This window comes from Sceloporus occidentalis, unplaced genomic scaffold (assembly GCF_023333645.1).
Source record: "Sceloporus occidentalis isolate IW3139 unplaced genomic scaffold, rSceOcc1.0.p SCAF_3, whole genome shotgun sequence".
Lineage (NCBI taxonomy): Eukaryota > Metazoa > Chordata > Lepidosauria > Squamata > Phrynosomatidae > Sceloporus > Sceloporus occidentalis.
The window spans coordinates 8170502-8187798 of record NW_028316983.1 but is presented as its reverse complement, the minus strand read 5'-3'; the positions used below and the strand labels follow the sequence as shown (position 1 = coordinate 8187798).

Genomic DNA, 17297 nt, shown 5'->3' with positions numbered 1-17297 from the left:
CCTCTGCCGCACTGGCAATGGGACTGGCTAACCTGGGGCCTTTTGTTTTTATGTTTTCTGTAATTGTGGTATGTTTTTAATTGTTTATTATTGTATTTTAATTGCTGTAAACCGCCCTGATCTGATGGAAGGGTGGTATATAAATAAAAACTTTATTTATTTATTTATTATTATTATTAACCCTCTGCCATACAGGAATATGGAACTGATGAACTCCTGGAAGATCCATCCTTAATCTAAAGACCTCCAAACAAGGCAAGCCCAAAACCCATGGAGTTAATCTACTACAATGTCAAATAGGTCCTACAGTAAAAAATAAAAACAAAAACATCTTCATAATGTTTGGGTGGAATCTCTTTTCTTGTAGTTTGAATCCATTGGTTTGTAGTCTCTGGGGCAGCAGAAAACAAGCTCACTCCATCCCCACTGCTCTCTGTTGTTGTTGTGTACCCTCAAGTCATTTCCAATTTATGGTGTCCCTAAGGCAAAGTCACCCAGTGGGTTTCCATGGCCTAGCGGGGAATCGAACCCTGGTCTCCAGGGTCATAGTCCAGTGTTCAAACCATTATACCATGCTAGCTCTTAAATATTTGAATACATTTGCGTAGTAAAATACTTATAAAAATACTAATATTTTATGCAGCAAATAAAATAGTTCTCCAGGTAAACACAGTTGATGCCATTGCCACTACAGCAAAAAATAATGAATGAAATGCAGTAGTTTCTGCATCAAGGGTGGAAAAGCCATGGCCTTCTTGATGTTGTGTGGCTCCCAACTCTGATCAACCAACACTTTGTAGGGGGAAAAAATACAGTTAAAAATCATATGATTTTCTATGGTGTGCATCTGTGTAGGTGTTTTAGTTCAGAGACTGGAAAGAAAATTGGGCCTGAATGGACGTCCAAACAACCATTCATGCAACTCACATGAGATTTTATGTATACCTAACTGGACATGTGGAAATTAAAACCATGGCACTCCCAAACACACATCCTGAAATCCTACAGTGATAATCACAGTAGGGGATACTACTGATGATTAGAGTCTGGGGTCCATTCACACTACAGAATTATGGAGTTATTATTCTACCTTAACTGCTATGGTTCCATCCAATGGTACCCAGGGATTGGCACTTTAAGGAAAGGCATTTAGAAATTCTCAACCTGAGTGTTCCAGTGCCTCACCAAACTACAAACCCCACGATTCCATAGGATGGAAACATGATGATTAAAGTGGAATCATAGCTCTACAACCTTGTGGTCTGAATGGGTCCCAGTCTTCCAGTTCTTTCCCAATAATCGTGAAGCAGGATGTTCCTTGAACAGAGTTATTCTGGTAGTGGAAGGCAGATCCTGGATCCAAGCCATGGACAGGAAACTTTTTGAGCATTTTTAAACTATCAATTTCTTTCTCTTCCTTCCACTTCCCCCTCTGTCCTCCACTTACTTCCCTTGTTGCAAATTCAGTTCAAAGAACAAAATTAGCTTGCCCTCAATTGATCAGCTGGGGGCAAGAGAAGAGGAAAAGGCATAATCTTGCCCTTTCCTGTAGACTCAGGCAGAAGCAAACTGACACAGACTCTTTTGACTTATGTGCTTTTTCTAATGAATAACTTGACCACATTCTGATGCTGCTTGGGCACCATGCAGCCATGCTTTCATTTGTGAAAAGTTGGAAGCTGTGCTTCCACAAGGCTTAACAATAGAGCCCAAGAGGGGCAGAAACTTAGCAAATGGAAGCTTTTTCAATTAAAAAATAAAAACTATGATGGAAGATGAGGTTAGAGATCATACTGGGACATACACACACCCCTTCCAGGCCATATGCAGGTTGCAAGTTCTTAACAGTGTATCGGCTGGTACTCTTTTTTTTTGCACAACTTTGCCAACCTCAGCTTTCAGCTTTCCAAAGCTGAATGTGGCTGAGGTCTAAAAATGTCCACTTTTCTTTATAATAATTAATAATAATTTGTTTTATTTATATACCGCTATTCCAAAGATCATAGCGGTGAACAGCAAGTAAGCTAATTAGCAAGTAAGCTAATTTGCCCCCAACAGTCTGGGTACTCATTTTAGCGACCTCGGAAGGATGCAAGCCTGAGTCGAGCTTGGGCCCTTTTGCTGGTCTTGAACTCGCAACCTTGTGGTTTTGAGTGAATGGCTGCAGTACAGGCATTTAAGCACTGCGCCACCAGGGTTTTGTTGCGAATCCCCTCTAGACACAAACACACACACACACAGAAAGAGAGAGGGAGGGAGAGAGTGAGAGAGAGAGAAAGAGAGAGAGATTTACCCTTTGGAGTACAGTCCTTTCCTTACCACCATTTCTCTCCCACACCTACATTTTAGCAAAAAAAAACCACAAACAACACAAGGCAATTAATTGTATGTAAGGGCTTTAGAAGTGATCCTCTGAGAGTATTCACAGCATGTCTCCTGTATATCTGTGTGCGTTCACAGCATGGTGGCTTAACCTCACTGGGCCCTTCCTCATTCATTTCTCAAGTCAAGTCATTCCACCATCTCCTGACACATTTCTTAAACAACAAGTGTCCCATTTTGTTCCACTTTTGGGTGAATTTGTTTCCCTTTAGGAGGACCAGAGGGCTGTTCACCAGCCACCCATGTCTTTGATCACTTGGTGACAAGGGAGAGGAAGGGGGAAAGAATCAACTTTAACCATCCCGGCAAAGAGGCCAGTTTTCCAAAAATGTTTGTCACACAGTGATATATTGTTTTATTCTACAGTACTAACACTGCCCTATTCCTATTCTGACATTTCTCAGGCCCAGGTGGCAAACAGATACATGTGTAGAGGTGAATGAATGTCAAAAACATGCAAGGGCTGCAATACAACATCCCTTCAGGGTAGTGCAAATATTTGCATGTGGAGAAATGGTAGGCTAGCTCTATGCAACTCCTATACAGAATAGCAACCTTGCATAAATCCTGTCATTGAGCAGATGCTGCTGTGAAACATGAAATGTGCAATCCACAACTGCAATGCACAATGTGCAGCTGCAATGAGCAACACAACATGCAACACAACATGCAACACAAAAATATGAAGTGTGCACAACTCTGCCTCCGCTACTGTCAGCAGGATACATCTGTTGCATTATGGTGAATCATTCACAGCACATGCATAGCATGATTTATGCTACGCACATCACTAGAAACATATGGGCCCAAAATTGTACTTGATACAATTACATTTTGTTTCACAACTTTTCCCCCATAACTTATTTCTTTGTTGCTGTTCTTGATTATGATTATTTGTGTCTAACAAGAAGCACACAGCCACTCTCTCCCTTTTTACTGTGTTTGTCATTTGCTGTTTACAAGGAGTACATGACTCCCTTGTCACAACTGCTCCACTGACTACCATTTATTTCCAAACACATGTCAAAATGACAAGTTGTTATTATTATTATTATTATTATTACTACTACTACTACTACACTTATTTATATAGCACCATAGGCTTTACATAGCGCTTTACAAAGGAGAAAAACAGTCCAAAATAAAAACAAAAGTCTGCCGACAGTGCGCAATCTAAAACCACAAACAAGATTATAAATAATACTATAAAATTATAAATTAATACAAATAATATGGACAAAAATCAAAAATATTATTAAGTAAGACCTATAATGCCTTATATTGTTTTGTTGTTGTTTTAATTGCTTTCCAGTCAACCCTGACTCATGGCGATCCTGTAGATGAGGCATTTTCAAGACTCCCTATCCTCCACTTCTCTGTTCAGATCCTGTAAATTCATACCATGATCTCCTTAATAGAATCCATCCATAGCATGCAGTCTTCCTAACTTTCTACATCCCTCCACCTTTCATAGCATTATTGTCATTTCCAATGAATTGTTGCTTCTCATGATGTGTCCAAAATACAGCAGCCTCAGTTTATCATCTTTGACTTCCGGGGAGAGTTCAGGCTTAATCTCTTCAAGGATAAATTTGTTCATCTTTTTTGGTAACCTCAACACTCTTCTCTAGCACCACATCTCAAATGAATTTATTTTCTTCTTATCTGCTTTCTTCACTGTTCAGCTCTCACATCCATACATGGTTATCTGAAGGACCATATTCTTCCAAATAAGCCTGTCTGGCCTTTGAGATGATCAAGGGAGGCCCTTCCCTCAGTCCCACCATCTTCACAAGCATATTTGGTGGGAATGTGGGACTTTTCTGTGACTGAGGCTCCAGAACTCCCACTTTAGTCTCCTGTTTAGATTGAAATAGTTCAAGATTTTCCATACCTTGGCTCAGTCAAGAATGGAGACTGCATTGCAGAAATCAGAAATCAGAAAGAGACTAGGACTTGGGAGGACAGCTGTTGAGGAACTAGATAAGAACTTGAAGTGTCAAGATATATCATTGCAGTGTTTTTAATTTAATAATTTTTTATATATATAAAAAGTTATATCATTGTATAGTAAAGTTAGGATGGTCCATCCTGTTATATTTCCCATTTTTATGTATGGTTGTGAAAGGTTTATGTATGTTGTGAAAGTTGTGAAAGTTTTTATGTATGGTTGTGAAAGTTGAACACACTCCCTTGCAGTGTGGTGGAATCTCCATCCTTGGAGGACTTTAAACAGAGGCTGGATGGCCATCTGATGGGCATGCTTTGATTGTGATTTCCTGCATTGCAGGGGATTGGATTGGATGGCCCTTGTGGTCTCTTCCAACTCTTTGATTCTATTCTATGAAACGTGGTGCTGGAGAAGAGTTCCATGGATTCTGTGAATTGAGAAAAAGACAAGTAAATGCATCCTAGAGCAAATCAACCCTGAACTTTCCCTAGAGGCCAAGATGACTATGCTGAGAGTGTATACTTTGGCCATATCACAAGAAGACATAATTTGCCAGCAAAGATAATAATGCTTGGTAAGGTAGGAGACAGTAGGAAAACAGGAAGACCACATTTCAGATGGATAGCCTCAACAAAGGAAGTCACAGCTCTGAGTCTGCAGAGGGTGACTTGGGGGTCACTCATTCATGGATTCACCATAAGCTGAAGTCAACTTGAGGGCAGTAAACAACAAGAAGACTAGTTCCTTCCATGGTATCTTTCCATCAGTTATTTTTATTTCAACATACCTTTGGGAATAGACTGTGTATGTGGAAAGAACTTTCAACAGTGTGCTATACATGTTTTATTTATTGCTTTAATGACTATAGATAAAATACTATATGGTAGTGCATGTTTCGTAACTCTGTTAGTAAATTGTAAAGAAGTAGATCAGGAACTTCCAATGCACATTAGGCACTCCTGATGCCCAACTGATATTTTTGATGGACATTGGGCACTCCTGTTCTCTCCCAGCACTTCCTAGCTGGTGTCCTGATGGGCATAAAGGAGCATCCCAATGAATATTGGTGCCCACTGCACATTGGGTCATGTGCATCAATCACTCCACAGGCTACCATTGAACAGGCACCCATATGTTGTTGGGTCACAACAGCCTCTAGGTGAATACTAATGTTGCAAAACTACTCAGTTCAATTTTGCACACATGTTAAGCCATTTATTTCAGTCTGGAACAGAATCACAGCCTATGTTTTAAAATTGCTTTTGATTAACTGATTGATTAGTTATATTTTAACTTTTTGTATGTGTTTACCTTTGCCTCTTTGAACCCCAATGTGCTGAGAAGAAAGGTGGGCATCCTTATCATCAACCTCCTCTTTCTCCTCCTTTTCCTCTTCCTTTGGGCCTGTTCCCAGAGTATTCATCAACAGCTGAAGAAACACCAGTGTGTGTACATATGAATACATTTGTAGGAGGTGGCAGTAGATTTCATAGAGTAAATTCCATTATTGTTCTAAATTATTCTTTTGGGGGGGGGGTGGCAGCTTAATGTTATATACTGTACACTGTTCTGTTTTGTTGAATTGTTATTGCTCTAAATCGGGGGACAGGAATTATGTGGCCCTACCCAAAAGTCACTATTATTATTATTATTATTATTATTATTATTATTATTATTTATATCTCACCCCTCTCCCAAGACTTGGAATACAGGTGGCTGAGATTTGGCTATGCTGGCTAAGGCATCTGAGATTTGCAGTCTAATCACAGAGATTTTCAAATGAGGGAGAGCTGGGAGTAAAAGGCATACTCCTGGCATAATTGTGCAATTGTGCTGAATATTTTCAGACATATTGCGCTCACCCAGGACTTATCCACTGAAGATCCAGGAATGCTACAGCAACAAACCATTCATGGGGAAGTCCCGTAAATGGTTTGTTGCTGGAGCATTCCTGGATCTTCACTTGATAAGTCCTGGATGAGCACAATGTTGTCTGAAAATCTTCAGCACAATTGCACAATTATGCCAGGAGTATGCCTTTTACTCCCAGCTTTTTCCCCCGTTTGAAAATCTCCCACATCCAGAAGGTTGCATAATTGCTACCTCCTCTTTTAAATTGCTTTGAATTTTGTTTTAACTATCTGTACCCTACCCTCAAATCTTGAGATACAGAGTGGAACATAAAAAATAAATTCATTGTTTGCTTGATTAATTAAATAATTGATTGCTCTGGGTGTTGTTTAAAGCCCCCTTTTGCCACTCGTTCCTCACATGGGTATAACCCACAAGCCTAATTCCATTATAGAGATGCTGGGAGGATACAATCCAATGGTGGAGACAAAAATGTCATCCTATTTTCATATCAAGCTCTTACTACCCAAAGTAAGCCCTCAGGAGAAGCATTTCAGCCTTTTAGAATTGGATGGTGGAGGCAGAAAAGCTGAGGAACATATGTCATGGTGTAACCATATGGGACTCCAGAAAGGACAGATTTGGGGGTTTTGCTTCCCCATCTGTATTACCTAAACCCTGCATGATTTAGAAACCTGCATAAGAAAGTCTCCCCACTCCGGACCATCCACTCAACTATATGAATGTGGGGGGATAATGCCAGATGGATCTAGGAAAGTCACGGAACGGGCTAGTAGAGGTAGCCCCATTCTATTTGAAGGAAGCTTAAATTACACCACAAATTAATTTTGAAATCACATTATAGTTAGTATTTGTATTTGATTTTGGAAATGTGATTTAATTAATGACTTTAGAGAAGGCATGCAGAACTCATGGTGCTACAGATGTTGCTGGACCTCAGTTCCCATTACCCCAGTCAGTCTAACCATTACTGGGGAATTCTAGGAGAAATAGCTCATCAATTGCTAGGGGATACAGAAGTCCCCCACCTGCATTTTAGATGTTAGTACCATATATAGTAAAATTAACTTTACCATATATGGTAGCCTGAACATCATAAATAGGACAAGAAGAAACGGCTAATGCGTTGGTGCCACTCCAGAATCACAACCAGGTACTTCATGAAGTTCAACAATGAGGGAGACATTTGGTCAGAAGCATCTCTAATTTCCTCATGATCATCTCTTGTTCACTGTTTCAGTCCTCTTCTTATGGGAGTCTCTCTCACTATCAAAGTACTGAATGTATACTCATTTTCAGCAACTATCTTTTGCTGTCGATGTGTCGCATCTGAAATTCTGCTTGTGCAAAGGTCTTTTTTGACTCTTGAAGTTCTAAATTAGCCTAGCCTTATTTAGGCATTCTAAATCAGTACATGATAAATAGGGGAAGAATGGAGAGTGTACCCTTCTCTGTCCCTGTTTCCATCACTCTCCTAGTCACACTTAGATGGAGACTTTCCAAAGAGGAAAACTTCTATCTATGGAGGATCTCCATGCAATCAAAATCTCCATGCAATTTTCCAAAAGGCCCAAGGATATCCTCTACAGGTAATGAAGTCCTCCCTGTACAGAAAGTCATTCTCCAAATGTGGAGAGTGAGAGAAATGATGACAGAAGAGGTAGGGCAACTTTGTGCCCCTTCTGCACACAGTTATTAGTATTGTGTGCCTTCAAGTCACTTCTGACGTATGGCGACCCTAAGGTTTCCTTGGCAAGTTTCTTCAGCAGTGTTGTGCTATTGCCATCCTCTGAGGCTGGGAGTGTGACTTGCCCAAAGTCATTCAGTGGGTTTCTATGCCCAAGCCACGATTCAAACTCTAGTCTCCCAGTGTCCTAATCCAATGCTCAAATCACTACACCACACTGGACCTCCTATTCCACAGTTATTAGAACACCTGAGTAGGATTTTTGCTTTGCTCCTGAAGGGAAACCAGTTTCAATTCCTTCAGTTCATTTTCATGTCCTTACACCACCATCTCCCATGCACCTTTTAAAATCATTGGTGTATATATGCACACACATAGATGTACACTGATAAAAACCCTACAGGAATACAGATAACCCGATATTGCTGCGATTGAGTATGTACCATTCTGTGATGATCATTTGTGTGTGTGTGTGTGGGGGGGGGGGGTGTTAGCAACAGAGAGGAATTTCATCAATAAAACATCCATCCAAAAAGAAGTCATATATACAATCTCATCAAGATCATATTTTCTGCAGATTATGAAGGCATCATCAGTAATGTGTATTTAAGGAGAAATGCCAAGGAAGGGATATATGCAAACTGAGCATCCTCCACTTCTGGTGTAAATATTGAGATTTTTTTTAAAAAAAAGTCAAAGCAAAATGCAGGAAGCATGCAATGCAGGCCAAAGTGAATTATAAGATCAGGAAAGCAAGGCTGTCTTGCTGGTTTTATAATCCACAGAACTCAAGTTGAAGAAGAGCTGTGTACTGTTGTAAAAACAAATCTGCAGTCAAGTCAAATGATCCTTGTAACACAATATCTTACTGCCGGGTGCTATTTAGGATTGCAACCCATCAGGCATACCGTCTTGCAGAAGAAGACAACAAGAGCCATACTGGGTCAGACTAAAGTCTTCACTAGATGTGCATTCCGTTCATGCTGTAGCCAATCTGTCTATGGCAAAGCTGCTAACAGGACCTGAGTGCCATTTTACCATCCACCTCATGCATCTCGGGAATTACTGATACACTGAGGCATATTGCCTCTGATTCTGGAGGCAACATTTTAGCCGTCCAGATTGTTAGCCAGTGATGGCTCCAACTTCTATGAATTCATCAAATTCTGCATTTAAAACCATTCCAGTTGACAACTTGTAACGAAAGATTCCACAGTTTACCAGTGCAAAAGTTTGATCTCTCTTCAATGTCCTATATTCAACTTCAGTGAGCCCCATTAGGTTCTAGTATTATGAGAAAGGGGGAAAGCTTTCTTCGAGGGATCCTGGGTCACCATAAATTAAAGCTGACTTTGTTGATAGCAGACACACTGGGCTTAATTTCATATTGCCCCTTACTTATCTTTTGGTGTAAGGTAGACAGTCCCAAACATTATAATCTTTCTCCATCTTGGAGTTGCTCTAGGCCCTTGATCATTCAAAGAAAATCCATTTTGTTTTACCCTCCTAGTGTTCTCTCTCTTCTACTCTTCTGTTACTCCATCCCCTGAGTATTATTCAATATGTTGGCCTTGCTGGGCTAGCTGTTTCCTCACCAACATCTTATTGTTTCTTTACCTCTAAAGATCTGCTATTCTTCTGCAAACCATGGACCTCACCCCACCTCCCTTGGAGACTGTTGATATCTTCCTGTCATGCTTGAGTGCTGCCATTTTGTCTACCTGAGTATCCATTCTTGCAGAATAATTTCACAATGATTATATCACACTGAGCTTTCTTGTGACAGTCCATGTGTACTTTCACAGTGTTGTGTACAAATCATCACCACTGGCAATGCAGCAAGGTACCATTGGAAGACAGAAAACATGCAAGCAGGTATAAACAACCAAGGTTCATTCTATTATTTAACACTTTCTGAACCAGCACCAGTTTGAAGACTTTCCATATGAACAAAACAGTAATGACAACTGATCAGGGACAGATTCTTGGTCACTTTCCAAAAATGTCAACTACTATCTCTGCTCAGCATGCATGGGAGTTGGAAATGATTGGAGCTGTTGTCCCAAACATCTAGAAGTCATCAGGTTGCATGCCTGTAATAGACCATGCTTTCTGTAGCTTTTTATGTTACTCAAGAGCAGGGGTAGGCAACCTTTTTGAGCCAGGGGCCGGATTGCTGTCCCTCAGACAACTGGGAGGCCGAAGCCGGGGGGTGGAGCTTCCACCCTCCTGGGGCGGAGCCACATGCCAGGGGCAGAGCTTCCACAGAAGACCCGCGGGGAGGAGGAGGTGTGTACCCGCCCTCTCCTCCTCGGTCCCTTCCTTCGGCCGAACGGGCTCCAAGGGGCCCTTTCAGCCGAAGGGGAGGGAGGCCGAAGGGAAGGGCTTGGGCACCCATCCCAGGCCCTTCCCTTTGGCTGAAAGGACTCCAAGGGGCCCTTTCAGCCGAAGGGGAGGGAGGCCGAAGGGAAGGGCTTGGGCACCCATCCCAGGCCCTTCCCTTTGGCTCTTCCCTTCGGCCGAAAGGGCTCCAAGGGGCCCTTTCGGCCGAAGGGAAGGGCTTGGGCAGGCCGCCTCTGCGGGCTCCCCCACAGCCCTTGCGGCCCCAGGCCTCTCTCTCCGGAGGGAGGCCTGGGGCCGCATGGGCTGAGAAGGAGCCCACGGAGGTAGCAGGTCTTGGCAGCGGCAGCGGCAGCAACAGCAGGACAGGGCTGGGGCCGGTCCTGACACCTTGCTGGGCCGGATCTGGCCTGTGGGCCGGGGGTTGCTGACCCCTGCTCAAGAGTATGACAACCCCATGAGGTTCTTAGTGACAGAGAAAGAGAGAGAGAGAGAGAGAGAGAGAGATGCAAGCCCTTTTTAGCCATTCTCTATAAAAGATGGAATATTTTAGCCCTGTCTTCTCCATCATGATTTTGCTCAAGTGATAAGTGATGGACCTGCAGCAGAGAGCCTCTTGTTTGTGTAGGGACTCACCTCATGATCCTGTACTCTGGTTTTCCTGGGTTCTGAATCATGTGGAGAATTTCCACACCTGCAAAAGGCTCTCTGCTTCAGACTCAACACTTTTCATACTGCCAATGAAGGCAACAGGGCTAGCATTCTCTACTCAGCAGGTGTCCATTAGTATTAAAAGACATAGCCATATTAGTCTGTAGAATCAGTATGTAGAGAGATCTTTGAGATCAGCTGAAAGAAAGAGATTGGCAGCATGAGCTTTCATAGACTTAAGTCTACTTCCTCTGATGCATTTGGTCCAAATGGATCTGAGGAAGTAGACTTAAGTCTATGAAAGCTTGTGCTGCCAACTTCTTTCTTTCAATTAGTCTCAAAGGTGCTAAAAGATGGCTTTACATACAAAATACCTGAACTGAGCTTCCATCTTATCTAGTCCTAGCATTTTGAGATTCGTGCTTAACCAAGGATTTGGACTTTGATTTCCTACAGACAAGTAAGGCACTCTGTCACCATGATCATGCTAGCTCTATAGAGTGGTTCTCACATGTGGTTCATGCAGGAGAGCTTCCAGACATTGGATTGGTCTGTAAGAGACCATAGACAAGTCACTGTCTTGCAGGCTTTGCATTCTTGCCCAAACTGCAACATTTAGGCAGTGACGTCGGCCTACCTAACACATTGCTGTGAGGATTAGAATGAGATTATGGCCTAATTCCTATAGTTAATCCTAATTATAGCAGATCCATTGAATCAAGGGGATTCACCTAGGTGCTGATTCACCTTTTAACAACTGACTCAGTGGCTCTACTTCAGTGGAACTAACCAATATGATTCTGTGTGAAGAATTCTGAACAGACAGAAAGTGCTTATCATCATCATCATCATCATCATCATCATCATCATCACCATCATCATATTATTATTAGTATTACCATCAACTTCATCATCATTATTATTATGTAAGAGGTGATATGATAGCCCTGTTTAAATATTTGAAGGGATGTCATATTGAGGAGGGAACAACCTTGTTTTCTGCTGCTCCAGAGAACAGGACCCGGAACAATGGATGCAAGCTACAGGAAAAGAGATTCCACCTCAACATTAGGAGGAACTTCCTGACAGTAAGGGCTGTTCGACAGTGGAACACACTCCCTTGGAGTGTAGTGGAGTCTCCTTCCTTGGAGGTCTTTAAGCAGAGGCTGGATGGCCATCTGTCAGGGATGCTTTGATGGAAGGTTTCTGCATGGCAGGGGGTTGGACTGGATGGCCCTTGTGGTCTCTTCCAACTCTATGATTCTGTGATTCTATTACCACACTAAAAATTCTTCCTCCTTTCTCTCTGAAATCAGGGGAGGTCTATGGCTGTGATATCTATAGAGCGGAAGAGGCAATCTGAGTTCTTTTTCTGACTTTTAAAGTTGTTCTCCAAAGTGACAACTCTTTTGGAGAAATAGGATTGATCACTTTAGATAGCTTCTTGTGACTGACTGCTAATTAATTGGAGAAAAGAACTAATCACATGCTCAGAGGCACCCTGATCTTTGTTGTTACTTCTTGAGCACCAGCTGTGTGCTGATTCTTGAGAGGAGATCTGCAAATCTCAGTCAGAATGTGCTCTCACTCAACTGGATACTTTCCACATTCAGTGCAACCTTTTGCCACTGTCCAAGGCTGCTGCCACATTTTAAGATTAATGCAGTTTGACTTTAACGGTCATGGCTCCATCCTATGGAATCCTGGGTTCTGTAGCTTTTTGTGAGAAAGGTAATTATCTCACAAAACTACAAATCCCAGAATTCCATAGCATTCCATATAGCAGTGGTGCCAAACTGCATTAATTCTGTAGTGTAGCTGCAGCCCAAGATGGCTCATCCTGGAGTTTGCCATTCCAACGTTAGCTTACCTGATGATCACATACATGACGGAACAGTTGCCCACCAGCCCTACGATGCATACGATGGAGTAGACGATCACAATGGTGACCTTGATGCCCATGGGCAAGAAGCCATCTGTTGTCCCATTGTGGAACCAGTCGCCCAAACTGAGGTTCCACAGGGATGAGTCATTGACCAGTTTCCGCATGTAAAGGAGGTCTCCAGCTTGGGTGTGAAAGAGCGGATCCATCCTGATTGCAGCAAGACTGGGGTAACCAGGCTCAGTCTGGAGTTGCAAGGGAGAGGAGAGGATAGAGAGTTAATTAGGATAACCTAGTTTTCTGGCACAGTTACACACAGGGGACAAGGTTTGAGAAAAGGCATGCAACACCCACACAATATTAACATGCATGCTTGCAAATCAGAACTCACATTTTCTCTGTCCACTTCAAAAAAGATAGGCAAGAAGGACAGGCTTGGATTGGTTAAGATTTTCCTGAAGATATTTGCAAGCTGGGCATAATGCAGTCATTTGCACGCCCCTTTGCACAAAGAATGAGATTGCAAATATATCCGGGTGGTTGGCATCCCTGCCGAACAGGTTCATTATTAAGACCCTTTCCCTTCTGTGCATGTCTCTAATATCTATCACCCATCTTGCTTTCTGTTGCAAAGAGACCTTTGTAAATGCAGGTGAATTAGGCTACCATGCAGGATCGAGAGAGGTGTGTGCACAGAGAGGGGAGTGAGAGGGGTTATTAATAGCCATTCTTCTTTGGAAAGAATCATGCATTTCCTGCTAAGACTGCAGTCAGTCTGGTCTCCCCCCACACAGATAAAGGAACCCAGGGTAAACTTAAAAGGATGTGCCAGCCTCATCCTTACCTGGTTGTATGCTTCTTGCTGGAGATTGCAGATCTTTGATCCCTCTTATGGTCTTTTCAGCAGTGCATGATGTTCAGCAGCCAAGAACCGACCAAGACAAAGCACACCAAAAGGAGAGTGTTCTCTCTCTCTCGCTCACCCTCTCCCTCTCAGTCTCTGGCTGCTATTCCTCTGGCTCTGAGGAGCCAATGCTTCAGCAGAGATTTGGATGTGATGCGGAAGAAAAATCCAACTTGCAGGGGAGAAAGAGGGTGGGGGTATGCCGAGAAGAGGCATATACACACTGCATACATACACACACACAACACACGTACACTGTTAACCTAAGTGGGAGTGGAGGAGGGGACAATGCAGAATGAAGCTGAGCTTGCTAGACATCAAAAGAAAAACCAGTCAAATGCAAACTTCCAATGCGCTTCCAAGGTAGACAGTTTGGATTGCCATAACAAGCCAGCTCAATTTCTTTGAAGCATCAAACACCTGTGGGGAAAGGGAAGGAAGGAATTGAGATATTGTGGTGATGGGGGGAGCCTTTTCTATTGCTCTCTTCCCCTCCTACCACTTGGTTTCTATGCCCTGGGTCCTTTGAGAAGTGGAGTGGTGATGACATCACCTTACCAACAGTTTGCACCACACAGCAAAGTTGGGGAAGAATTTAGTAGGGAGAGGCATTGGAGAGAAGATGTAATCTCCTATTGACTAGCCAGACACTGCAACACTTGCAACTGTGCCATACACACCAACACACACTACTGTTTTGCAGCATATCAGTGCCTCTATGTTTCAGGAAGCCACAGATTTTCAAGCCAGAACTGTCTAGACTTGTTCCCTGAACTGTTCAATAACAAGAATATGGGCTGAAATTGGCATGATGTCTTCTTGTTTTAAAACACAACCGTAACGTGGCTTCAATGCAGAGCGAACTGGTGGTGGCTTCTATGTCACTAGGAGAGTGAATATATTCTGAGATATTACCTGAACTTTAAAGACACTCTTCCTCCAAGGTGCTGATCCCTATCCACAAAATAGGTTTAGCATCACACAGATCATCCATGGATTCTTCATCCATAAATTCAAGCGCCCACGGCTTGAAAATATTCAAAAAATATATCAACTCCAAAAATCAAATCTTGATTTTGCCATTTTATAAAAGGGTGCCCATTTTACCTCCCATTGTATTTAATGGGACTTGAACATCCATGCATTTCAGTATCCATGAGGAATCCTAGAACCAAACCTTGGATACCAAAGTCCCATTGCATAAGCTAAAAACAGAGTGGATTCATCAACCTATCATGCCACTTCAACTGCCATAGCAATACCCTATGAAACCCTGTGATCTAGAATTCTCAGCCAGAGAGCTCTAGTGCCTCACAAAACTACAAATCCCAGGATTCTACAGGGTGTTGCTAGCTACAGCAGTTAAAGTGGAATCGCAATGCTTGGAAGGACCTATAGAAGACACTCTTGTTTCTGCTAAATCCCTGGTGTTTCAGCAGATGTGTTGGAAGAACCACTCATCTGGCCAAGCTAAAACAGTGATGAAATGTAAATGATAGCTTGCGGAGTGTATGGCCATTAAATAATGTAGGAAATAAAACCCATAGCCATGGGAGTGGAGAGTGGCGGGTGGGATGAAGGGTATTCCATGTCAGCTGCCTCAGTAACCTTTTCTCCTCAAGTAAAGACAAATGGGTCATCAGTCTCACGTGTTATTTATTAACTGGTTGTGGAGCTGATTATGTTGCATGGTCATAACTTAAATACATATTATTATTCCCCACTAGTTTCATTAATAACTGGACCATGCCAACTCAAATTTTCTGGTCCCACAGCTCTTTTCATACTACGGAGTTATGATTCTACTTTAATTGCTATGACTTTATTCTATGGAATTCTGGGGTTTGTAGTGTGGTGGAGCACTAGAGCACCAGAGCACCCATAAGCAGCATTTAGAGCACTCTGGCTCCAAATTCTCAGAATTTCCCCTAAAGTACAAATGCTAGGATTCCGCAGGACAGAACCATGGGAGTTAAAAGTTAATCAAAGTGTTTTATTTGCTTAGTATTAAAGAGCCTCAGTTCTGTAGCCTTATATCAGAACATGGTAAAAGTTCTACAACTAGATCTCCCAGAACCCAAGCTATCATGTGAGGTAGCCATACTGGGAGGGGAATCATGGGAGATGAAGTGCAAAGTGTAACAGATCCAAATGCTACCTTATACTATGTCAGAACAGTGGCCCATCTATGGCTCTCTGCACACACTGGTCACATCTTTCTAGGGTGTCTGAAAAGAGTTGTTCACATCCATATCAAGAGATTCTGGGAGTGAAATTTAAACATTCTAGGGCTATGGTTTCAATCTTAAAAGCAGGACCACTCTAGATCTAATGGACTGTGCACAGACTCTTATGTGCCAACCATATCTTGATTATTTCATGGGTGTCTGCTGCACAGACATGTACACTTCAAACCAAGAGAAGTACATGCATGCCCCAACAGAGCAGCTTACGCAGATGTTTTTCCAGTATGAAACACCTTGTTATGGCAAGCTGGTGGGGATGATGCTGGTGAAGTGCTTTCCTTTCAGCTAAGTGGTGCTTATGGGTTTCTGAGGTGCTGCCTACTGGGGCACTGGGAAATGTCATTTGCACACTCTCCCAATTGCACTTCAAGAGCAGGCATTTGGAGACAGCCCTCAGGGTCCTGCTACACCTGCTTTTCTCAATGCACCCCATTACTGGAAGAGAGCTATAGGTGTCATTTCCCAGAACCTCAATATGCAGTGTGTCAGTAACTCTGGTTTGGATGCTGCCAGGATGAAGTTTTTTAGGGTTCAGATTTGGTCATTAACAGATGTAAATGTGAATCCTCAGCAGTTATGAGATTGTTAAATTCAGTTTCTGATTTCATAACTCCTTTGTAGGGAGGCTGTCACTATGCTGCCAGTGCTGCTCTTAATGCTGCTGCCTTGAGGTCAACTCTGTCTTATGGTGACTCTGTCCCAGGATTTTCTTGGCCAAGAGACTTTCCTCTAAGTCTAAGTGGCACTTGTTTAAGGTTACTTATTGGGTTTCTATAGCTGAGCAGGTATTTGAACTGTCATCTCCCAGAATCTTAATCAAACCACTCAGATCACTACACTATGCTAGCTCTAATCTGCTGGTACCTTCACATCAGTTGTTTTCTATAACACCAGAAGCTGCATTCAGTGCTACCACCCTGAGACCAGTTATTGATATAAACCCAAGAAACAGCATTATACTGAGTCAGCCCTTTGGTTCATTTTACACATATTGTCAACTCTGACCAGAAGTGGCTTGTTAGATGATTTCTTTTTCCTAGCTCTATCTATAGAACCCTGAAGATTCTCTAGTGGTCTCCCACCCAAGTGCTGACCAGGCAAAACTCTAACTAGCTTCTGGAATTAGGTGAGTTTAGGGGCCCTTTCTTGAGACACAGTTGTAGTACTATGCTGTATTGCTGTATGGTGATGAGTTAGTTTTAATGTAATTATTTTTATTGTATTTTATTTATGTGTTATTGTATGTATTTTATGGGTTGTAATCCCACCTCAATCCATTCTGGAGAGCAGGAAAATATAAAGATATTATTATTCCAGTTTAATTGCTATGGCTGTGTCTTATGGATTCTTCAGAAAAATCAACATTGATTAAACTATTAACA

General features: G+C 42.3%; 2 protein-coding genes across 2 annotated transcripts in view; one reads left to right on the top strand and one right to left on the bottom strand.

Moving 5' to 3' along the window:
• LOC149315526 (nociceptin receptor-like) overlaps window positions 1–13734 on the bottom strand; it is a 34461-nt gene extending 20727 nt beyond the window's left edge. Inside the window, exons 1-2 of the mRNA XM_089513584.1 lie at window positions 13610–13734; window positions 12754–13010 (exon numbers count right to left, since the gene is read on the bottom strand). Of these exons, the coding sequence (XP_089369710.1) occupies window positions 12754–12974 (221 nt within the window). The 5' untranslated portion in view covers window positions 12975–13010; window positions 13610–13734. The remainder of the gene's footprint in view (window positions 1–12753; window positions 13011–13609) is intronic.
• Window positions 1–17297, top strand: part of LKAAEAR1 (LKAAEAR motif containing 1) — a 324572-nt gene that overhangs the window by 52227 nt on the left and 255048 nt on the right. The window lies entirely within an intron of this gene.